We start from the raw sequence: 23,765 nt of genomic DNA, 5'->3' as shown, positions 1-23,765 counted from the left end.
CATCTGCCTCTGAAGACTGAGGATGACATAGTGGCGACTTCACAGGCCCGATGCGAGGACGAACGCACATAACGGGTTTGACACAGGGCCTGGCACCGTGTAAGCGGCCACTAAATAAGAGCTATTATTATCACCAACGCTGTGCCCTCATCGCTTCTCCACCAGGACGTCACGGAGTGTTGCCGCAAGAGCAGAGCAGGCTGCCTCCTCGGAGCCCCTCCCCGCGCGGCCGCGGCCCTGGCACTGCCACAGCCGCTCCCGCTCCAACCCCTCGGTGAGTCGCCCCGCCGGGGTGCGGGGCCGGACCCCTGTGGGCCGCACAGGGTGAGTCCAAGGCCTCGTGGTGGAGGGCGGTGCCGGGCTGGGCGGGGGTCGGCGGAGGCTGGGGCAGCGCTCTGGAACCCTGGGACCCGGGCGCAGGGATGGCGGCCGGCGAGGGGCTTTGGGCCGCTGGACTCATCGAGGCCCGAGGGTCCCGCAGGGAGGGGCCCCCCGCTCGGCTGCCACCAGTGACGCCCCCGAGGGGCTCCAGCTCCCCGGCCCGCGTCCGGCCCAAGATGGCGCCCCTCCCCCACCCGCTGCCCCGCGCGCGCCTCCGCTGCTCCGGGCGCGGCCCCGCGGCCCGCGCGCTCCTGGGCGGGGGATGTTGTGATGGAGAAGCCGCCGCGGAGCCCGAGCCCTGCAGCCTGAGCCACCTCCGCCACCTGGGCCTGGGGCCTCCCCGCGCAGGTAGGAGCTGCCCCTGCCGGGACCCAGCCCGGGCGGTCGGATCCCGGCCTCCAGTGGCCGGCGGACCCCGCAGCCCGAGCTCCGGGGCGGCCCGTGTCCCCCCGCCAGGCCCCATCCCCGCGCGCGGCCCTCCCACCGCGTATTCCGACTACCCTCCTGTTCTCCCCCTTACAAGGTCGGACTCTACTTCGGTCCTCACACCGTCCCCTCCCCGACCTTTACCTGCTGCCTCTCCGGGATGAATAGGGAGCGAGAACAGGGGAAGGGAAGCGAGGGGCGGTGGGGGGATGGGGGATGGGGACTAGGGGATGGGGGAGGGGAGGTCAAGGACTGGGAAGAGGACGTGTGGTGAGGTAAGCTCAGAGGCTGCACGGATTCCTGCAGGGTCCCAGGCCTGGCATCTGTCAAGCCGCATTCTGTTGCCCTCGGCGACCGAGGGGTGTGCCCTGGGGCCGCTGTGGCCCCCCCTCGGCCTGGAGGCCTAGCACTGGCAGGAGCACCCATTAGGAGCAGTTTTCCCGCTGCCAATTCAGAGGATATTTCGAACCTATTGAATCTGCCTGTGCGTTTCTTGCTTTCCCAGTACCTCAGAGGCCCAGCTCTCTCCACTCCTTAAAGCCAGAAAGAACCTCGTCTACACTTGATGTCTTTATTTCCTCCCGTCCCATTAATTCACTTCACTCGGTCTTCTGTCTCTGGCACCCACGGAAACTGCTCAAGCCAAGGTCACTGGAGATGTCCATGTGGCCAACTCCAATGGACACTTTCCTATTATCCGCCTTCCCTTTTCTAGTATTAGCGGTGTGTGTCAGCTCTCCTTGAAACGTTTTCCTGGTTTCTGTCCTGCAGCATTGTCTGCTTCTCAATCTCATTTGCTACCTCCTTCCCCTCTCTTTAGATGCTGGTGAGGCTCTTGGTTCTTTCCTGGGCCATCTTCGGTCATTCTGCACTTTCTCCTCGGGTCCTTTACTCACTCTCAAAGCTTCAAATTTCATATATATACACACACATATATATATATATGCACACACACACACACACACACACACACACACACACACACATATATATATATATATATGATTCTCGGATTTATACATCTTGCCCAGATCTCTTTCCTGAACTCCAGACGCAATATCCAACTGGCCTCATGACACCCCCTTGGAAATCCAACAGGAGTTTCCAGACTTACTGATCCCAAGCTGTATTATCTTTCCTATGTTCCCTCTCTACCCCTTCTTTCAAATCTGTTCCTCCTTCAACTCTCAGAAATTGATACTTTCCAATCAGCTACCCAAGCTGGAATCCTAGGCAACATTCTAGATTAATGTCTCTCTCTCTCACTCTGTACATCTTATGTCACCAAGTTCTGTTACATCCACTACCTAAGTATTTTACAAATCCATTCATTTCACTGCATCTTACCCACTGCTGCCAAACTTAATCTAGGCCACACACCCCCTTTTTTCCTTGATTGCTCTGATAACATACCCTCTTGCCTACCTTCTCTTAATACTCTAACGTAGTGTTTTCCTTAAAAAAAAAACAAAACTATCTGATCATTTATTCACTCAACAAGTATGCTTTGAGCACCTAATATATACCAGGGACTGTCAGGCACTGAATATATAATTACGAGCAAAATAGGCTGTGTCCTTGTCCCCATGGAGCTGACAGTCTTAGGGGAAAATCAGATAAGAATAAAATTACGAATGTAATAAATACCATGAAGGGAAAGGTGAATGGTGCCTTGAGAACACACAAGAGCACCACCTAAACTGGACTAGGAGGTAGGGAGAGAGGGTCAAGGAAGGCGTCTCTGAGAACATGACATTTGACCTAAGAGGCAAAGGAATTAGACTGAGAGGGTAGGGGAAGGAGGGTCCAGGCAGAAGGGGAATCACGTGCAGACACCTGATGGAAAGAGAGAGCATGATGTCTTCGAGGGATCAAAAGCAGGCCAGTGATGCTGGACAGCAGAGTGCCAAAGCTGGAGAGGAAGGCTGAGCCGGACAATCGAGGGCATGTTAAGAATTTTGATCTTAAAGTCTTTGTCCTTGGTGTGGACTCTTGACGGTAGTGGATGCAGAGAGTCGATCAAGTCCAAAAATTTTTCTTGGATAGAAAATCGTCAGTACCTGGGGATGGATTGAATGTGGGGAGTGAGGGAGAAGGTGGCGTCAAGAATGGTATTGCTGGGCTTCCCTGGTGGCGCATTGGTGGAGAGTCCGCCTGCCGATGCAGGGGACACGGGTTCGTGCCCCGGTCCGGGAAGATCCCATGTGCTGTGGAGCGGCTGGGCCTGTGAGCCATGGCCACTGGGCCTGTGCGTCTGGAGCCTGTGCTCCGCAACGGGAGAGGCCACAGCAGTGAGAGGCCTGCGTACCGCAAAAAAAAAAAAAAGAATGGTATTGCTACTTCTGCTTTATAGAACAGAACTGGTAGTCATGTCATTCCATGAGCCAGGATCCTGAAAGGACCAGTTAAGGTGTGGGAGAGAGAAACATGAGTGGATATGTTGGTTTGAGAGGCCTTTGAGACATCCGAGTGGAGATGTTGAGTAGAAAGTTGAATGTGTGTGTCTAGAGCTCAGATGAGAGGTCTGAAATGAAGGTGTACTTTTGGAAAGCATCAATTTGTAGGGGGCACCTGAAGCTATGGGCATGAATGAATACCTGTGTCGAATATCGGGTGAGAAAGAGAAAAAGGCATAAGAACAAGCTGTGAGAAACTCCAGCGTGTAACGGCTGGCGGAGGATGAAGAGCCAGCCAAGGAGTGTAAGAAACCACCAGGCAGTAACTAGAGTGTAGGAAGAAAACCAGGAGATGTAGCGTGTGGAAGCCATGGATGAAAGCTGGATGAGAGGCGCACGGTGTCAGATGCTGCCGAGAGTACAAGCAGGATGAGGCCTCCAAGGGTCTGTTGGATTAAATGACACAGGGGTCATGTTGACCTTGGTAGGAGCTGTTACTGAAGCATGTTGAGAGTGGAAGCAGGACTGGGAATAGTTGAAGAGTGAGACCCAGGTGAGGATATGGCAGCCATGAGTGAAGACAGCTCTTTCAAGAAGTTTGCGGATGTGGGGGAGAAGAGAGAGTAGCAAGTGGCGCTGGAAGAATGTCAGGTCAAGAAAGATTCTGTGTTTAAGTTGGGAGATAGTGGATCCCGCTGAGGAGCGGTTGATTAGGTAGAAGAAAAAAATGGATTAACAGTGGCATACAATTCCTGGAAAGGCATGAAAGGAAGGATTTAAGTGACAGGTGAAGCAACTGGTTTTAGGAAAAAGGAGATAAAAGGATAGGTGCTGAGTTTGTAGGTTGGAGGATGTTCTCTGGCTGATGGCTGCCATTTCCTCCGTGAACTGGGAGTGCGTTGGGGGTCATCCTCTGAGAGGGAGGGATGGTGAAGGGGGTGGTCCAAGGAGAGCCGTGTTCTTGTCTCAGGCAGGTCTTCGCCAATGTCTCGGTCAAAGTAAGCCTCGGGCTCCTATAGTGCCCTGTTCTTTCCCCATCAAAATAGTCAATCACTTATTCAACAAATAGGGAGTGCTTCGAGTGCCAGGTACTGCCATTACACTGCATTGTAACGAGGTGTTCAGTGACTGTTTCCCTGCTAGACTGTGAGCTCCTTCGGGGAACAGTCATTTCTTTATTATTCATCACTCTCCCCCCATGCCCAGCACAGTGCCTGGCATATAGTAAGTGGTCAGGTTAGAAGACCATTGACCTTGAGCAGGCCTCGCCTCTCTACCGGTGTGGTCTCCTATCAGCCCCTTCAGGCTTAGTGGCCACTCTTTTAGCTCCTCCCCTGAGGGCTCCGCCCAGCTCCCTGCCTTGAGCCAGAATCCATTTGTCTCTTTCCATCCTTTGAGAGGCTCCAGGTATGGGTAGCACCAGTGAGAGGGGAGAGGTTAGGTTGTGCCCCTTCTTGAAGGTATTGGGCAGCTGGTCATCCTTTGACCTTAAAGAGTGAGGTGAAGGAGACCGCACTGCTTTGGGCTAGGCGCTCAGGCTTTAGCACTCTTCACACAGCAGAACTTCCCCCTTCCCTCCCCCAGTGCTTTCTGCCCCCATGACCAGATGGGCAGGCCTGCCCTGCAGTCACCCTGGTTCTTCACTGTCCCAGCCTCACGGGGCACGTGCCCTTCCCAGACCACACTTCCAAATGCTAAGGAGGTTGGTCCTGGCCTGAACACTGAGAAACCTGGCTCCATACACTGCTGCTTCAGAGAAGGGCCTGGCATCCCTATGATGCTCTGAGTGTGGCAGAGTCATGGGGTCTTCCATCTCCTGAAACTCATGGAGATGCCACTCAAAGGAGCAGCCTTTGAGCTAGGGTATCGGTTTAAGCTAGCTCCCTCCCTCCCTTTTTTCCTAGATCTCAGGCCTCACCTGTCCAGGACCCCATCCTACTTCCTTCTCAGGGACCCTTCATCATTCTCCAGCACCCTCCCTGACACTCCCATCCCCAGCCCATGAGGCCACACAAGCCTGTCTCAGTGTCTATCCCCAATTAGTTCTGAGCTTCCTAGTTCCTGTTCCTCTCACCCCTCCATCCTGACCAGGAACCCACTCTGTGCAGACGCACAGCGCACTCTCTTTGCTAATGGGGTGCGAAGTTGAATGAGACAGGGTCTCAGATGTTCGGACAGAATGCAGTACTGGGTGTGGTGAGCCAGGGAGGGAGTGGGCACGTGAGGATGGGGATGGGGACTGAACAGAAAAGACTTACTGCTTAGGAGCTTTGACCGCTGAGCCAAGTCGTGAAACATGAGCAGAGGTCCTCACCAGGGGAGACGGGATTCCAAGCCGAGGGATCAGTGTAAACAAAGAGCCAGGGCCGTGTGAGTGTGACGTGTTCTAGAATCCACCATACTTCCTGTGGCTGGAGTGTAAGGTGGGAAGGAGGCAGGACGGGGAGGAGGCCCGAGAGGTCATAGGCATTGGCTCAAGGAGGCTCATGGTGATCCGCTAACGAGTACAGACATTATCCTAAAGGCAGTCATGAGCCATCTGATTTTTTGAGCTGGAGAGTGACACAATCTGGTTTCCATTTCTGGAAGATTACGGTGGTTCTGGGTAGAGACAGGGCCGTCTGTCTTTCTCATTTATGCCGGTGGCCACGAGCTTTCTCGTTGCCGAGGTGGAGCCATACCGAGCAGACCAGCAGGTAGTTACATGTGAGGCAGACATGTGGACAGGGACCTTCTCACATTTATTTCACAGATGTGTGCATAGCATTGTGCTAGGGTCTGAGGGGCTAGGAGTGATGGAGAGGCGAGCTACGGCCCCTGCACCAGGACCCGGCACTGCACCCGAGAGACGGCAGAGCCTTGCGGGGCAGCCTAAACACCTCCGGGCTGTCAGTGCTCAGGGTTGAGAGCTGCGCTGTGGAGACAGAGAGCACTGGGGCCATGGGTTCAAGGAGGGAAAGAACTCAGGGCACACAGGCAGGTGGAGAGCGCTCAGGTAAGAAACTGAGGAGAAAGGACTGTGCGGCGGGAGTCTGAGGGGAAGGTGTGCCTGGGGGGCGGTCCGTAGGGGAGAGTTGCATGTTGCGGGGAGGTCAGGTAGGAAGAGACCTCTGAGTGAGGGTATCAGGGAGGGGAGGATAGTGTCTAAGAGGGTCAGGCGGAGACACAGTCGGATAGTGGTTGGTCAGGGAGAATAAACTGTGAGGGGGTGGCCGGGGAGGGGCCAGGGAGTGAGCACATTACAGTGGGGGTCAGGGAAGGAGAGAAGCCTAGCAGTGGAAGGTCAGGGAGATGGGGAGGGTGGAATGGGGCTTTGAGGGTGAGATCAATCGTTAGGGTGATGGGCTTGGCTGATCGGAGGAGAAGGTGATCCACGAAGCGCTTCTGAGGATGCAGGACGGGGTCCGAGGGGATAGGACTGGTGGACTTTCACTGTGGGACAGGAGACCTCACCTGAAGGGCAGGTGGAGCTTGGTTGGGGCATCGTGAGCAATGGTTGAGACACAGTAACATGACCAGAGTATGTTTTCTGAAACTGGCAGAGGAGATGCGAAATGGGGCCTGGGGCAGATGGGAGGGCAGATTCCTACACTGATTCAACAAATAGTTAATTGAGTTCTTGCTCTGTGTCAGCACCGTGCTAAGCCCTAGGCATACTACATTGAAAAAAAAAAAAAAACAAGAAAGACAAAATCCTCACCACCATGGAACAGAGTCATGAGCAGACAATCACTGAACAAAGTAAATAATAAATTAGCTTGTCAGATGGTGTTGGGTGCTGGGGAGAGTTTGGGGATTGCTGGGAGGGGCCACGGTGGCCTGCAGATTTACAAAGGGTATCCAGGGAAGGCCTCACTGAAAAGGTGACATTTGGGCAAAGACCTGAAGGGCTGGAGGGTCCAGATCAAAGACTCCTGCAGTGACCCAGGCATGGGGCATTATAGGGGCTGGCAGAGGAGTTGGTACCCGAGGTGAGATACTTTATCGAAACAGTCACCAAAATGTTGCTTCAACTGGTCAAAGGAACCACGAGTTGGAGCTGAAGGCCCTTCCTTTATGACCTGCCTTCCTAGGACCTTGCCCTTGAGGGCTTGGTCTATGCTCATTCTCTCTTGTCCTCATGGTCTCTAGGATGGGGTGGGCTCGGGGGCTGATTGGACCCAGCGATTTGTGATGATAGGAACAGAGCGTGGGGAGCTCACAGTGGTGGGGCTGTGCATAGCGGTGTGGCAGGAGGAAGGGGGCAGGCAGTGTCCAGTGTCCAGAACACACGAGCCAGTCCCTCACCATCTGTGCCCCTGGCACAGCAAGCCCCAGTTGGATGAGCTGGGGGTGGGGACGCACAGAGAGCCATTGTGTGGAGTCTCTGCAGTTGGGAGTGAGGGCAAAGCAGGGGCTGGCTGTGCTATCCCAGCAAGCTCAGGGCTGGGGATTTGGGGATGGGGTGGACTGTGGGCCTGGGCCTGGTCAGTGAGGGTGGAGTTTGAGCCGGTGGTGGTGGTGATGGTGGACAGAAGTCGAGCCCAGTTATTCTCCTGGGAAAATAGCTCAGCGGACACAGCGGTGTGTGCTGGCCTGCTGAGCGCAGGGAGATGAGGAGGTGCAGGGCACAGGCCTGGGACAGAAGCAGGGGTGCTGCTATCCTGACCTGGAGGCTCAACGTGGTCTCCCCTCCCCGCCTGCAGGATCTGCCAAGGCCATGTCTGTTCCATCATCCCTGAGCCAGTCGGCCATTAATGCCAACAGCCACGGAGGCCCCGCGCTGAGCCTGCCCCTGCCCCTGCACGCTGCCCACAACCAGCTGCTCAACGCCAAGCTGCAGGCCACGGCCGTGGGACCCAAGGACCTGCGCAGCGCCATGGGGGAGGGGGGGGGACCCGAGCCGGGCCCCGCCAATGCCAAGTGGCTAAAGGAGGGCCAGAACCAGCTCCGGCGGGCCGCCACAGCCCACCGTGACCAGAATCGCAACGTGACCTTGACCCTGGCTGAGGAAGCCAGCCAGGAGCCCGAGATGGCACCTTTGGGCCCCAAAGGCCTGATGCACCTGTACTCTGAGCTGGAGCTCTCCGCCCATAATGCGGCCAACAGAGGGCTCCGAGGACCCGGCCTGATCATCGGTACCCGAGAGCAGGGCCCAGATGAGGGAGAGGAGAAGGCAGCGGGGGAGGCCGAGGAGGATGACGAGGAAGACGAGGAAGACGAGGACGACTTGTCTTCTCCCCCCGGGCTGCCGGCGCCCCTGGGGAGCGCGGAGGTGCCCCCCGGGCCCCAGGCCCTCGCAGACGGCCCCCGAGAGCATAGCAAGAGTGCCAGCCTTCTGTTTGGCATGCGGAACAGCGCAGCCAGTGATGAGGACTCGAGCTGGGCCACCTTATCCCAGGGCAGCCCCTCCTATGGCTCCCCGGAGGACACAGGTACCTTGTGGAGCTTGCTGTGGGGAACGTGGGAGGGCGAGAGGGCAGAGGGGGGGGGTCCCTCCATACAGAGGGCCACCCTGGGCGTGAGTCACAGAGCCTGTATCCTCAGTCCTCAGCAGGCCACGCCCAGGTTTTCCTGAAGGAAATGGCCCCTACATTCAGAGAGTGCTTGAACAAGTTGATAGACCCATCCATCCCACACTCCCAGTGGATGGTGGCCTAGGTCTGTTTATGAGGCACTTACCAGGTACTGGCGCTGTTCGGAGCATTATCGTATGGAATCCTATTTTTTTATGCCCATACTACAGGTGACAAAATAGAGGCCTGGAGAGGTTTAGTCCTTTCCCAGGGTCACAGACAGTCTGAGATCACAGTAGAACTGAGATCTAAACCAAGTCCAAGTGCAGACCCGAGCTCTTGGCCCTTCGCTGTCACGGATGCCTACAGCACGATGAGCCCAGGTGCACTCCGGGCTGTTGTTTAGAGGCAGCTCCTCCCCACAGAGGTCTATTTGGAAAAGAATGGGGTATTGTGTGCAGAGCACCACACTGGACGTTGCAAGAGTACTGTTTAGTCAGGAATAAGATATTGACTAAAAGTTAGGAAGCAAAGGAAGAATAAACATATGCTTTGTTGGGGTGGGGGGGATAGATATTAGGACTCCCAGGATTGACCATTAAATGTGTCCCATTTAAATAAGTTGAGTCTCTGCATTTGCTAGTGTCACATAGAGATGCAGACAGCTGAGGAGCAAAGGGCAGAGATAATGGGCTGCAGCCACAAGCCTGGGCTGGATGTTAGTGTCAGGAAAGACTCCTCCCACACCAGGCAGCAGGCACCTTACCCAGACCCCAAACTGGGGGACCTTTGCAGGGAGCATGCAGTTCAGATGAGCCAAGGGCAGCATGTCATCCCCTTTCAAAGAACTTACTATGGACATTTTCAGACATATACAAAAATAATAGAATAACGAGCCTGATTTACCCATGACCCAGTTTCAACAATTAGCAACACGTGGCTAACCTTGCTGCATCTATACCCGCACCTACTCCTGGGCCCCAGCCTAGGTTATTTTGAAGCAAATACGTCCGTAAATGTTTACTCATGCTTTTTTTTTTGTCTATACCGTGAGGCATGCGAGATCTTAGTTCCCCAACCAGGGATCGAACCCACGCCCCCTGCAGTGGAAGCTCGGAGTCTTAACCACTGGACCACCAGGGAAGTCCCCACTCATTCATACCTTTCTGAAAGATAAAACTCTTTTGAAAAAAAATCCACAATGTCAATATCATGCCTACGGAAATTTAGCAATAATTCCTTAATATCATCGAATATCCAGTCAATGTTTACATTTCCCAGTTGTTTGATAAACGTCCTCCCCACTCTTTTTAAAAAGTTTTGATTCATTGCATCGATATCCAAATAGGAACAGACCTTTTTTTTTTTTTTTTTTTTTTTTTGCGCTATGCGGGCCCCTCACTGTTGTGGCCCCTCCCGTTGCGGAGCACAGGCTCCGGATGCGCAGGCTCAGCGGCCATGGCTCACGGGCCCAGCCGCTCCGTGGCATGTGGGATCTTCCCGGACCGGGGCACAAACCCGCACCCCCTGCATCGGCAGGCGGATTCTCAACCACTGCGCCACCAGGGAAGCCCAGGAACAGACCTTTTGATAGTCAATATGTCAAGGTTTCTTTTGATCTATACATTATTCCTCCATCTCTCTATTTTTGCTCAGTGTTTTGTTGTTGTTGTTTTAATTGAAGCCACTGTGTTGTTTGCCCTGGGCTTTCCGTGGTCTGGATTTGCAGACCCTCCCTGTGTGGTGTTGAACATGTTCCTCTTTCCCTGGATTTCCTGTAAATTGACAGTGAATTCTAGAGCCTTGATCAGATTCAGATTTGAGGGGTTCTTTGTGTTTTGTTTTTGTAAGAACACTTCACAGGTGGTATTGAGTAATTCTACCAAAGACAAAGTCTGATTGCCTGTCTTTAGGGGGATGTTAGCGGCAGTCAGTGGCCATTGCCTGGGTCCCTTTTGCAGGGAACAGCTACTACTCCACTCCAGCTGGTTTTTATAGGGTTAGGTGGGGGGAAATGTAGTCTCAATGGAGCCAGTTCATGTAACTTTTCAAGGGAAACTGAAAACTAGATATTGATGTGAAACATCCCAATTTCTAAATGTTAACAACCAAGTCTTTTTTAAAAAAGCACCATGCAGGCCAAACAAAATCTATCTGAGGTTTACGTCAGACTGCAGGTTGCTTATTTGCAACCTCTGCCTTAGGGGGTGTGAATCTGGGGCCAAATAATGGAGAGCCTGGCTGCTCTGGGGCCCCTGAATGGTCACTGTAGTGGCCGCTCCTATGAGCTTTCTGGGAGTGGGAGGACAGAACTGCTGAAGAGCTGGGAAGGGTATGCTGGGTGTGGGCAGTGACCTCAGCAAGCGAGCTGGTGTGGCGAGAGGATGGGCAAGGATCAAGCTCTGCCGGAGGCTGTGTTAATTGAGGGTAGCAGAAGGGGCTGCGTCACTGCCTCTTTTGTAACTGTGTTGCTATGACCAGGAAGGCCACAGAGGAGGTCTGGGCTCCTGTAGGAATGTGGTAGAATTGAGCGAACATTGTTTTCTCCTTCCCACCCTAGGATCTCCACAAAGTTGTTGATTGCATGCATGCCTATATGAATGAATGAATGATGACCAAATGATGAATGTTGAATGAATGAACTTTCCTACCTGTGTTGGGTTCATACTGGGAACCCACTGTGTTGGGTTCATACTCATTGCCAGGCCTTGTCCTAAATGCTAAGAACACATGCTGCGGGGGTCAGATGTTCCTGCCCTCAATGGCACTCACAGTCTAGGGTGGAGACAGAAGTAAACAGGTTGCTTGGGCCCTGGGGTCGGGGAGGTGCAGGAGGGACATCACGCACCCTGCCTGTGTGCATGGTCGGGGAGAGGGGGTGGGTCAGTTTTGCGAAGTGACCTTTACACTGATGCTGGAAGGAGGAGTGGCTGGTGCCAGGTCAAGATTGAGGGGAGGGAGGCTGGGCGCAGGGAGGATAAGGGGCGTGTCCCAGGCAGGGAGAGAGAGACCAGAGGTATGGAGGGTGGTCAGAGGTAAGGCTGAGAGGCAGGCGATTAGGGGCTCATAACAGCAAACAAACCTTGTAGAGGAATTTGGGTTCTATCCTGAGGGCAAGGAGAAAACAATTAGAGTATTCAACTGGAGAGAAGGTTAGCATTTTGGGACAATCATTTGGGATGTAGCATGCAGCTCAGACCGGAGGAGACTAAACAGGAAGAGGGAGACCCTTCGTGAGGCTGCTGCATTGACCCAGGTAGAAGATACTAGTAGTCTGGACTACAGGCGTGCGTGGGGGTGGGGAAAGGAGAGCGTTCCTGACTCCTGAGCAAATGACTACATCTGGCTTAGCCTGGGAGGCATGCGTGGGTGAATGAATGATACATGAACCTCTGAGTGCGTGAAGGAGCACCGGAATGAATTGGTGCAGGAGTGAGAGTGTACATTCCTGAATAAATGCGTGCTTGTGGAAGCAAAGGCCGGGGTGGGGCTGTGCTTGGAGGGAGACGTGCCAAGCTCCAGAAGGGCCTCCCAGATGGTCAAGGGGGGAGAGCGGCCCCTCCAGGACAGATCGGAAGGATGAAGCTCTTTGAAGCAGGAAGGTGCAGGCTGACAGGGATGGCAGATGGATTGGTGTGTGTGACTCAGTCAGAAGATGGTGAACTGGTCCGCAGATTCAAGGGGTCTGTGACCCTTCAGGAAGAAAGGTGTGGCTCTGCGGAGCACGGCTGCCCTGGGTGTGGGGTTCCTGGAAGGTTTGGCGGGAGAGCCCTGAAGACGATGGAGGGTCTCTGGGGAAAAGCGGGCATTCTAATTCCCTAGGGCCTGAGGGGAGGGGAGGGTGGGGGGGAAAGAGGCAGTAATGGGTACCTAGAGGCTGGATGGGCAAGAAGAGCCCCTCCTCTGTGGGCCCACCTCATTTGGAAGCTGAGGGCAGTGAGGCACCTCGCCCCAATGACTCTCACATCAGGTATGCAGCCACCTTGGTGTAACCACGCCCACTCCCAGCCCTCCGTGACTGTTCGCCCAGCAGCCTGGGTCTGGGGACTGCCTGTCCCTCAGTGCTGCCTCTTGGACCAGTCAGGATTCCTGGTTTCCCTGGTAACGGGAAGCACGTCAGCAGTCTGGGCGCTCCCAGCCGGTCCTGGTGCTGCGGTTGCCGAGGAGACGCTGCAGCCTAGCTGGGCCCTGGCAGGTGAGGGGGGTTGGTGCTGGGAAGCCCCAAGCCCAGCCTCAAGCTTGCCGGGGCCCAGCCCCTGAAGCCCACTCTCCGCTCGAACTGCTGGGCAGGTTCTGGGCAGGGGAGGGATCCCCGGGAGCCTTGAAGCCACACCCTGTTTGCACTGAGAGCTCTAGGCTTTGCAGGGCCCCAGGTAGCTGGGGGATTCCTGAAGGGCTGAGCCTCCTGGTGTCCCTAAGACTGGGCTTGACTGTGGCACCGAGGTGACCGCTTTGGGGTGGGATGGAGATTCAGGACTGGGGGGAGGGGACGCAGGATTAGAAAGAAGAGATGTGAGCGGGGAAGGCTGGGGTCTCATGAGCCCTACCCCACATCCCCACCCCAATGGGGTCCCCTTACCTGGTGGTCCTGGCCCCTCCCTACTGAGCTCCAGGCGGGGGAGGATCTTGCCTGGCAGGCGCTCTGCCCTGGTGAGAAGGGGGCGGGATGAGCTTTTCTCTGCAGCCCAGCACCAGGCTGTGAGCCCAGCTGGCTGGGCTGGAGGGGCTGTGAGGAGGGAGGGTGGAGGCAGGAGGGGCTGGGAACAAGCGCCATGTTCTCCCAGGACTTCTTCCTGGCCATCGTCCTGCAGGACAGTAGCCCAGGTGAGGGGCAGCACGGGCCCCGGGCATGATGTGGGGCGGGGCTGGCAGGGAGCACACAAGTGGCGGAGGCCTGAGCTGGGCTGCAGGGCTGGAGTGGCGTGGCTCTGCGGGGGGAGGAGGGACTATGTCACAGGTGCGTGGTGTGTGTGCATGTGCATGGAATGTTTGCCTGCACTCGTGTGTGGCAAGGGTTAGGTTGTGGGTGTCTACGGTATCTGCACACATGTGGCAGAGGCTGACATCTGTTGTGTGTCTGAATGTGTACTCAGTGTCTGTGTGGTACCCACACATGTTTGGGGGGTCATCGTGGGTGTGGCCTCTGCACACACGTGGGGCAGGGGCTGGACTATGTCGCTGCGTGTGCACTCCTCTGTGTGGTGGCCGCATTAGTGGACGGCTGGAGTTGGTGTGTGTGTGTCTGCCCCTGCACACGCGCGCGCGCCCGTACGCAGTACCTGCTGTCTGCGGGTGTCTCCTGTGTGCGTGCGCAGTGCCTGCTGTCTGCGGGTGTCTCCTGTGTGCGTGCACCCTTGGGTCTGTGGTGGCTGTGCAGGTATGTAGTAGGGCTTGTATATGTTGTATGTCTGTGTGCACCTGTGTGTGCAGGAGCTGCTAAGTGTGTGCACCTGGGATCCGGATATGTGTGACAGGAGGTCATTTGGGGTCACTCAACCTCCTTCCCTTCTCTCTGCCTCCCTCCTTCCCTCTGTTTGGCCATGTTAGCCAGGAGCAGAGCCCAGGAGGAGACCTGAGTCACGTCTCATGCTGGGGGCCCCCCATGCTGTGACTCCAGACTTCAAGCTCTAGGAGGAAGCAGGAACCTTGTGCTGGAGCCCTTCCCCTGCCCTTCCTCCACCATGGGGTCTTGGGAGGGGACTGGGCATAGCACCCATGATTTGCTTGTTGGGTGGGCAGACCCTCACCAAGACCCCCCCACCTAGCAGATTCCTTTTGGAACCCGAACGCCTTCGAGACGGATTCCGACCTGCCAGCTGGATGGATGAGGGTCCAGGACACCTCAGGGACCTACTACTGGCACATCCCAACAGGGACCACTCAGTGGGAGCCCCCGGGCCAGGCCTCCCCATCACAGGGGAGCAGCCCCCGAGAAGAGTCCCAGGTGAGGCTCGCGGGCCTGATGGTTTTGACCCGGGGGGAGGGTGGCGCTGCTGTTGCTAGATGAGCCACCCACCCCTGGCTCCCACCCCTCCTAGCTCACCTGGACCGGCTTCACGCATGGAGAAGGCTTCGAGGATGGAGAATTTTGGAAGGTGAGTGAGGGGACCTCCTTCACAATGGAGGAGCTGGAGAAGGTGCATCATTTTGGTCCTGATTCCTCTCTCCCCTTCCCAAGGATGAGCCCAGTGAGGAGGCCCCGATGGATTTGGGACTGAAGGACCCTGAGGAGGGGACGTTGCCTTTCCCAGCTCAGAGCCTCAGGTAAGTGGGAAGGCATGACACAGTGGGCTGACAGTGGGATGGGTCTGTCTGGAAGGGACCTTGGGACAGCTCCCCGTTTGGGGGCCTGTACCAAGTGTTACCACCTGCCTCCAGCCCAGAGCCGTTGCCCCAAGAGGAGGAGAAGCTGCCCCCACGGAATGCCAACCCAGGGATCAAGGTTTGTTCAAGACCAATGCCCGTTCCCACGTTGGGCCCCCCTGTGTACAGGAATGCCCCCTGGGTCATGTTCTGCGGGCCTCTGTGGTCTCAGTACAGCTTGCCAGGTCCTGAGCTCTTGAAGTCTCAGCAGAGACCCCTGTGTCTGAGTGGGAGGCATTTCAGTTTTTAACTCAACCAGTCCCGTGGCCTGGCAGGGGGCTGTTCCAGGCTTGGCTCAGACGCTTCCTCGACTGGCAGGGGTCTCCTCTGAGACCAGCACCCCTCCTGCAACTATATCCTGTTTGTAGAGCCTCTTAGTCTTATACCCTCCCACCCACTGTGTTCTGAGTCAGGAACTCCCTTGGTCTCAGCAAACCTCCTTGCGTCCTGGGCTGGGGGCTCTTCCGATTTTAGCTCAGAGCCTCTATCTCCCGCCCCCTGTTTTGTGTCTGGCAGTGTTTCGCCGTGCGCTCCCTTGGCTGGGTGGAGATGACGGAGGAGGAGCTGGCCCCTGGCCGCAGCAGTGTGGCAGTCAACAATTGCATCCGTCAGCTCTCCTACCACAAAAACAATCTGCACGACCCCATGTCTGGGGGCTGGGGGGAGGTGAGGGCCTGAGCTGGCAGGGTGGCCGGGCAACGGAGAAGTGAAGGGAACTGTGAGAGCTGGGAGAGCCCAGCTGCCGCCCCAAGGGCTGGGGAGGGAGGTGCACACCCACCAGGTGACAGCCTGTGAGATGGACGCGTGACTCCACGTTGGGACCTTGGGAGACGGTTGTTTAACGGCGATGGGGATGATAAAAGGAGTCTCGTTAGAGGTGACAGGTGGGACCTTTACTAGAGGGAGGCTGCAGGGTGGCTGGTCCGACACCAAAGCAAGGGCCCTCGAGCTGGGGGCTCACCCTCCCTCAAGCTGGAAGTGGCAAAGCTCAGCCACCTTCCCAGCTGGGGCACCGCTGAGCGTCCGCTTCCTGGGCCTGCAGGGGAAGGATCTGCTGCTGCAGCTGGAGGATGAGACGCTAAAGCTGGTGGAGCCGCACAGTCAGGCCCTGCTGCACACCCAGCCCATCGTCAGCATTCGCGTGTGGGGCGTCGGGCGGGACAGCGGAAGGTGGGAGCAGGGCCAGGGGTCCTGGGGGGGCGGGCAGTCAGAGTGGGGCCCTCCTCCCTAACTCTGCTCTTTGCCTCTCTTGTGCTGCCGGACCCAGAGAGAGGTACTATGCCTAATTTGCCTTGACCGTTCCTCTTCCCACACCTGGACCAGATGCCATGAAGCACCCAAGTTCCCCTATTCTGCCCTGCCCCTTCCTGCCCGCTGTGCTCGCCCGTCCTCCTTGACCTCGGCATGCTTGCCTGTCTGTCCTCCGGCCAGGAGGCAGCGCCCGCAGCACCCCATCCCGAGGGCAGAAGCCCTGGAGGAGCTGCGATGGATGGGGAGGGCGTGGGTGGGGTGGAATGAGGCTCGGCACTGGAGGGCACTGGGAGACGCTGAGGTGCCCCTCCCCCCAACAGGGACTTTGCCTACGTGGCTCGCGATAAGCTGACCCAGATGCTCAAGTGCCACGTGTTTCGCTGTGAGGCACCTGCCAAGAACATCGCCACCAGCCTGCATGAGATCTGCTCTAAGGCACGGCCCCCTTCGCACCCTGGGCTAGCTGCCACCTTTGCTCTACAAGGATGTGGGTGGGGTCACTGAGGCGGGGTGGGGGGCTCCAGGGCTGTGAAGCCTAACGCACCCTCCCTCGCTCTTCCCCTCCCCCTTTCCCCTTCCGCAGATCATGGCCGAACGGCGCAACGCCCGCTGCTTGGTAAATGGACTCTCTCTGGACCACTCTAAACTTGTGGATGTCCCTTTCCAAGGTCAGTGTCACAACCCTGCCAGGTCTGTCTCAGCTTTGTGGGCAAGGGTGGGGTGACCCAAGAAGAGGCACGAGCTACTGGACAGGGTGATAGAAAAATGGAGGCTCAATTCTTTGGGTCAAATAAGTGGAGGGACTTTGGTTAAAGGGAGGCAGGGGGAGGGGGTGGAGGTAGGGCCTTGGCGGGGTGAATGTCCAGCTTATACCCTGGTGGTGGGGACTGGCAGTGAGCAAGGTCTGCCGCTATGATTGATCCTCTTCTTTCTTCCCCGCAGTGGAATTCCCAGCGCCTAAGAATGAGTTGGTACAAAAGTTCCAAGTCTATTACCTGGGGAACGTGCCTGTTGCTAAGCCTGTTGGTATGTGTGTCCTTTTTCACGCAGGGACCACCTCCTTGATCCCCAAACTCTGCTCCCACCCTCTGCCTCCCAGTGCCCCTTCTACCAGACCTTCCTCATGCTGATGTCTCCCTGCCCTTCGAAATGCATCCCACCTCCTGTACTTCTGTCCCAGCTGCACTCCGTACCCTGCCTTCACTCACTGTGAACCAGTGAACCGGGCATATAGGGAGACCCACTCCTGAATCCCACAGAAAAGCTTTGGTTAGGCTGGGAGGCGGGTCTTCGATGACTGGAAACGCTGGAGCAGCCGGGAGCTGGGTTGGGTATGGGCTGTGAGCATCTAGAGAGGAAGCAGTGAGCATATTTGTCAACGTGCTTTATTGCTTGAAAAGTACTCCCTTACATGTCACTTAATTCTTGAGGATCCTGTGAGGTTGGGATTATGATGATACCCATCTTATAGATAAACCGAGGCTAGAGACTATTAGGTCCACTCATATTTCTAGTGCTTTTACGGTACCTTTTATTCACTTGTTCATTCACTTAGCAAATACCTATGAAGCCTACCATGTACCAGGTCCTGGGAGAACAATGGCCACAGCCCTGCTTTCATGGAGGTTACAGGAGATTACAGTAGAAAAAAAGAGGAATAAATCAAATAATCACATAAATAAATGTAAAATTACAAGTTGAGTCATTCGCTGAAAGAAAGTAGCAAGATGCTATGAAACTGTGTAACAGAGGAGCCTCATTTAGTCTAGGGAGTCCAAAAAGACTTGAGAAAGTGACATTTGAACTGAGATTTAAAAAATGAGTAGGATCTAATGTGGCCAGGTGGAATGGAGACAGGAGTAAAGTGGGAAAGATCACTCCAGGCAGAGTGAACAGTGTGAGGACCCATCACGGGAGGCACCTTGGTACTTCAAAGGCATTGAGAGAAGGCCAGCTGCGCCAGATGAGGCTGGGATCTCGGTGGCAGTCAGGCCCTGCGGGACCTCGTAGGCCACGTTAGTGATTTGTTCTTCGTCCTAAGAGCGGCAGGGAGTTATAAGAGGATTTCTCTGGAGCGCACTAGGCATAATCATTTGAGTTTTGTAACGCTCTGCTTGGCTATACCAGTGGAGAAGGCTGCTCAGCAGGTGGAGGGGGACGTGGGGAACCCAGGAGGACCTTGCAGTAGTTGTGGCCAGTAATGAGAACATCTTGGACTGTGCTGGGGCTGAAGAGGAGTGTGTGGATTCAAGAGACGATTAGACAATTAAAGTCAGCAGAGGCCTTGGTGATTGGTTGGATGTGGCGTGAGGGACAGAGGCACTAAGGCTGACCCCTGGCTTTCGGAGCTAACCAGATAGTGGTGCCATTCTCTAAAGGTAGGAAGCACTGGAAGAGGCCAGTTTGGGTTTGGAGATTTGAGTTCAGTTTTCAGGCATGCTGAGTCTGATGTGCCTTCAGGAAGGTGAGCGGCAAACTCACATTGGCATCTGGATTCACGGAGGAGGGGTCTGGGCTGGAGATACAAGTGTGGGCACCACTGGGTTAGAGAGGTAATCAAAGCCACGAGTGTGAAGAAGATCGAGACCGGAAAGTGGGCAGCCACTGCGAGAAGGCAAACGAGCCTGGGCCTGGCGGTGAGCCCCTCCAACATTTAATGGACAGTGGAGGAGTGAGGTCAGAGGGGAAAAAAAGAGATGGCTTTAAGAAATGCTTGGGCGTCGTGTCAAAAGACACTTAGGAAGAACTCGACAGTGTTGGGTGAATGGATAAACAAACACACAGATGAAAGAATGCCTCAGATGACATAGCCCAGGAGATGGTAGACCAAGGACTCTAACCCTGGTCATCTTCAGTTCTCTGCTCTTCCTCTCAAACCATGCTGACTAGTGACCAGCACCTTACATTCAGTGAGGGAACCTTCTTAGAGAGGGTGGGGATTTAGCTGGGGTTTGAAGGAAGGCCTGGATTTGCAGAGAGGAGTGGATTGGATTCCGTGGCACTGCCACCGCAGGCGAGAAAGTCCTGCTGGGGGAGCAGGAAGGAGGCGTGGCTGAGCCCTTCACCTTTGTGCTAGTTTCCTCCTCTCCCTCACCCCCAACTTCATGCCTCTTGCAGTTACTACCCTACTCCCCTGTCCACCTGCCACACACATAAGTTCTCACCACATTAAAGCAACTGTCTGTAGCCCTTGACGGCCCCTCTGCCGTCCATCAGCTCAGTGGGTCTGCTCTGTTGAAGCCACAGCTTTCACACAGTAGTCCCTAAACTCACTTCATGCTTTATTTTTGTTTTTTTTATAAATTTATTTATTTTTAAAGATTTATTTTTGGCTGCATTGGGTCTTCGTTGCTGCGCCGGGCTTTCTCTAGCTGCGGAGAGCGGGGTCTCCTCTTCGTTGTGGAGCACGGGCTCTAGGCACGCGGGCTTCAGTAGTTGTGGTGCGTGGGCTCAGTGGTTGTGGCTCGCAGGCTGTAGAGCGCAGGCTCAGTAGTTGTGGCGCACGGGCTTAGTTGCTCCGTGGCATGTGGGATCTTCCCGGACCAGGGATCGAACTGTGTCCCCTGCATGGGCGGGCGGATTCTTAACCACTGCGCCACCAGGGAAGTCCCACTTCATGCTTTATTTGTGCTCCCTTTTTAACCTCCATGAGTTTAACATTGATCCCTCCCGAAGCTGCAATATTCACTCATTAATCATTTGTTCATCAACAAATGACTATTGAGTGCCTGATTTGTGCCACGCACTACTCTAGGTTCTTGGTGTTAATGAGCAAAACTGACCAAGATTCCTGCCTTCAAGTAGCTGCCATTCTATTCAGGATAGATAAAATAAGTAAATTATATAGTATGTTAGAAGGCTACAACTGAGATGGGAAAAAAATAAGGACACTGGGCTTCCCTGGTGGCACGGTGGTTGAGAGTCTGCCTGCCGATGCAGGGGACACGGGTTCGTGCCCCGGTCCGGGAGGATCCCACATGCCGCGGAGCGGCTGGGCCCGTGAGCCATGGCCGCTGAGCCTGTGCGTCCGGAGCCTGTGCTCCGCAATGGGAGAGGCCACAGCAGTGAGAGGCCCGCGTACCGCAAAAAAACAAAAACAAAAACAAAAACAAAAATAAATAAGGATATAAGGGGGATTGGGAGCTTGGGGCTGGGGTCAGGGTGTAGGTTTCAGTCCTGAGCTGTTACCAAATAGACTTTTTCCGGGCCACCTAGTTCCACTGCTTTCCCCGCCTGCATGCTGCTTCTCCCCATCCTGGGGCCAGGCGCCACCTCCGCAGCTCCATCTGCTTATTAAGCAGTTTGATGTATGGTCTACACTCAAGATCTTTGAGCTTTTCCATTGACTGGCATCAATGTCATTCACATCTGAGCCCTCTGCAGGCTGCCCTGGCCCACCCACTCCTGCCTGTGTTGTCACCCTCCTGTGGCTCCTGGGTTGCTTGGTTATACCGGTTTGGGTGCATTTGCCCATGTTGCCTCGAGGGTGACTTGCTCAAGCATCTGGAATTCCTTCAGTAGGTAATCCCTGTGCTAGGACTGGGGACACAGACATGAATGAAACTTGGTTTCTGTCCTTGAGGCGGCCACAGCCCAGTGTGGAGAAGGGCTCCCAGCAGTTACAAGATATGCTGAGAGCTGTCCCAGCAACAGCCTCTCTGCCCTACAGCAGGGAAGGCCTCCCAGGTGGGCCCTGGGTGAACGCTGAGGCGTGAGAATTGGGAGTTTCGCAGACAGTCAAGAGGGGAAGGGCCCTCTAGACAGAGGCTTTTCCCTCAGTTACAGTCTGTCCTTCAAGGGCATCCTCTTCTCTTACTTTGTATTCCCCATCTGCCTCGCTGGGCATTCGCCAAGATTAGATGTTAATAATGCTACATAAATCGTTTGAAGCTCACGGAGCAGTAAAATATGAAGCTTGACAGATCGGATGAGGCCAGTTTTTGGAGTACCTTATGCTTAGGAGAGGAGCTTGGCTTTGATCCAGCCAGAGGTAAGGCTAGCAAGGCCAAGAGGGAGGACATTCGAGGAAGATCTGCTTTCTGCCCTCAAAGGGTCCATGTGTTCTGCTCCTGGTGGGAGCCCAGAGGCACTGAAAGGGGCACGAGGGCCCAAGAGCAGACCACAGAGGTGTGTGCTTTTGCATTGGCATCGTTCACCCTAAGTTCTTCACTGCGATGGTACCCAGATGCCACAGCCAGCTCACGAGCAGTGCAGGGAACAGAACCCATGCCCCACCATGCCAGTGTGCTCCTGCCTTGGTTCTCTGCTGAGTACAAGCAAAAGTGGGGTGCGCGGGTGGAAATGTTTAACAGCAGTTAGAAGTAGAGGAGATATTGTTACAAGGGAAAGTTGATTGGTCTAAAGGCCAGGAACCTTGCGTTCCTTGGCTTTTGAGCAAGTCATAGAAATTACTGAGTACAAGTAAGATTTTTTTTTTTTTTTTTTTTTTTGCGGTACGCGGGTCTCTCACTGCTGGGGCCTCTCCCGTTGCGGAGCACAGGCTCCGGGTGCGCAGGCTCAGTGGCCATGGCTCACGGGCCCAGCCGCTCCACGGCATGTGGGATCTTCCCGGACCGGGGCACGAACCCACGTCGCCTGCCGCGTCCCCTGCATCGGCAGGCGGGCTCTCAACCACTGCGCCACCAGGGAAGCCCACAACTAAGATTTTGACAGCACTCTCGTTCCGAAACTAGGACTATAGGCAAGGGGCAGGGGAAAGGCCTGGTTAAGAACCCAGGCCCTGGAATCAGACTGCTTACCTTCAGATCCCCATTTCTTAGTGTGACCTAAGGTTTATTACCTGATTTCTATCAGCTTCAGTTTCCTTATCTATAAAATGGAGATAAAGGGATCTTTTGTGAGATTGTAGATGACATAGTGCACTGTAATGACTTAGCACGGTATGACACAAGAGTAAACATTCCTCAAATGGAAATCTTTAAAACAAAAATGAAGGTTGGGTCTTAAGGACTGGATAGGACTGGCCTATAGGGGCTGATTTGGAAGGGATTGTGGTGTAAAGCGCTGGAATGTCTGAATGTGGAGAGCAGGGTATGGAGAGGACAGCTTTGGGGGCTCAGTCTGCTTAGGAGGCTGGAGAAGGAGAGTCAGTGAAGCAAACCAAGCTTAGGATTCAAGGTGGAAGAGGCTAGAAAAGTGCCAGTCACTGAAGCCAAGCAGGAGAGTACCAAGGAAGGGATACAGCAGCATCCGGGGCTGTAGGCTAGTGAAGTGGGGATGGAGCAAAGGCCCTGGGCTGGACTGGGCAGAGCTGGAAAGTCTAGTGTACAGCGGGGGTATCCTCTCTCCACCTCCGGCAGTGCCATGTTCATATCCTTACCTTTCAGGGGTAGATGTGATAAATGGGGCCCTGGAATCGGTCCTGTCCTCCAGTAGCCGTGAGCAGTGGACCCCAAGTCACGTCAGCGTGGCCCCTGCCACCCTCACCATCTTGCACCAGCAGGTAAAGACCTGGGTGGAGAAGGTATGGAGGGGCCTTGCCAGGGAGGGGAGACCGGGAATGAGGGGAAGGGCCGTCAGTAAGATGGATGCACCCAGTATAAGAGGGCCGGGCTATTCCTTTCTAACTGGCTCCCCTCCCCGCAGACGGAGGCAGTGCTGGGGGAGTGCCGAGTGCGCTTCCTGTCCTTCCTGGCCGTGGGCAGAGATGTCCACACGTTTGCATTCATCATGGCTGCCGGCCCAGCCTCCTTCTGCTGCCACATGTTCTGGTGCGAGCCCAATGCTGCCAGCCTCTCAGAGGCCGTGCAGGCTGCATGCATGGTAAGCGGGTAGGGTGGTGGAGCGGTGGCCCCCGGCCCACATGGGGCAGGCTGGAGCGTGACCGCCCCCCCCCGCCCCCGCCTCTCTGCAGCTCCGCTACCAGAAGTGTCTGGATGCCCGCTCCCAGGCCTCCACCTCCTGCCTCCCGGCACCCCCAGCTGAGTCTGTTGCGCGGCGTGTAGGGTGGACCGTCCGTAGGGGCGTTCAGTCGCTGTGGGGCTCCCTTAAGCCCAAACGGCTGGGGGCGCACACGCCCTGAAGCCCTCTGCTCCCTCCACCTGCTTGCATTGGGCCCCAGGGAACTCAAGGGCACGGGGCAGGGAGGGGCCCTACAGGTTATTCTTAGACTTCAGGGCCCCCCCCCCCCCCGCCAGAGCTGCCCCTCCCCAGTAGCTGGGGTTCCCTGCCTAGGGGCTGGGAGGGAGATCTAATCCTGTAAGGAAGTGACAATACTGGGTGGATGAGAAGAGGAGCAAGAAGCGAGGCCAGCCCCAGGCTCTCCACCGCCACGTTTCCACTGGAGCGGGAGGAACTGGTCTAGGCCAGGCCCCATCTTCGCAGGGTCCTGCAGGGGCAGAAGGAGGGGACTGGTCCCGGCATGGGTCCCCTCCCCTTTGCTCCATGGGCACCTCTGCTGTACTGATATCACTAATAAAGTCTGCCCTGCTGA

At 55.5% G+C, this 23,765-nt stretch overlaps 1 protein-coding gene across 6 annotated transcripts; it reads left to right on the top strand.

The window, feature by feature from the left end:
- Positions 1-204: 204 nt before the first annotated feature.
- APBB1 (amyloid beta precursor protein binding family B member 1) lies at positions 205-23,765 on the top strand. Of its 6 annotated transcripts, none has more exons than XM_029208396.1 (14): positions 205-324; positions 7,889-8,617; positions 14,464-14,642; positions 14,737-14,793; positions 14,877-14,962; positions 15,077-15,140; positions 15,578-15,727; positions 16,104-16,231; positions 16,633-16,747; positions 16,896-16,980; positions 17,255-17,338; positions 22,660-22,775; positions 22,919-23,095; positions 23,187-23,763. In XM_029208396.1, the coding sequence occupies exons 2-14, from the start codon at positions 7,903-7,905 to the stop codon at positions 23,352-23,354; spliced, it is 2,124 nt and encodes a 707-aa protein (XP_029064229.1). In that variant the 5' UTR covers positions 205-324; positions 7,889-7,902; the 3' UTR covers positions 23,355-23,763. The 6 variants fall into 6 exon arrangements, with proteins under 6 accessions (XP_029064229.1, XP_029064230.1, XP_029064233.1 ...); XM_029208397.1 differs by having other exon boundaries at positions 249-274; XM_029208398.1 differs by lacking the exon at positions 205-324 and adding an exon at positions 642-729 and having other exon boundaries at positions 14,467-14,642; positions 23,187-23,765.

Source organism: Monodon monoceros, unplaced genomic scaffold (assembly GCF_005190385.1).
Source record: "Monodon monoceros isolate NGI ecotype Baffin Bay Population unplaced genomic scaffold, NGI_Narwhal_1 Super_Scaffold_7, whole genome shotgun sequence".
Taxonomy (NCBI): Eukaryota; Metazoa; Chordata; class Mammalia; order Artiodactyla; family Monodontidae; genus Monodon; species Monodon monoceros.
The sequence above is the reverse complement of the archived record's forward strand: the minus strand, read 5'-3'. Positions and strand labels throughout refer to the sequence as shown.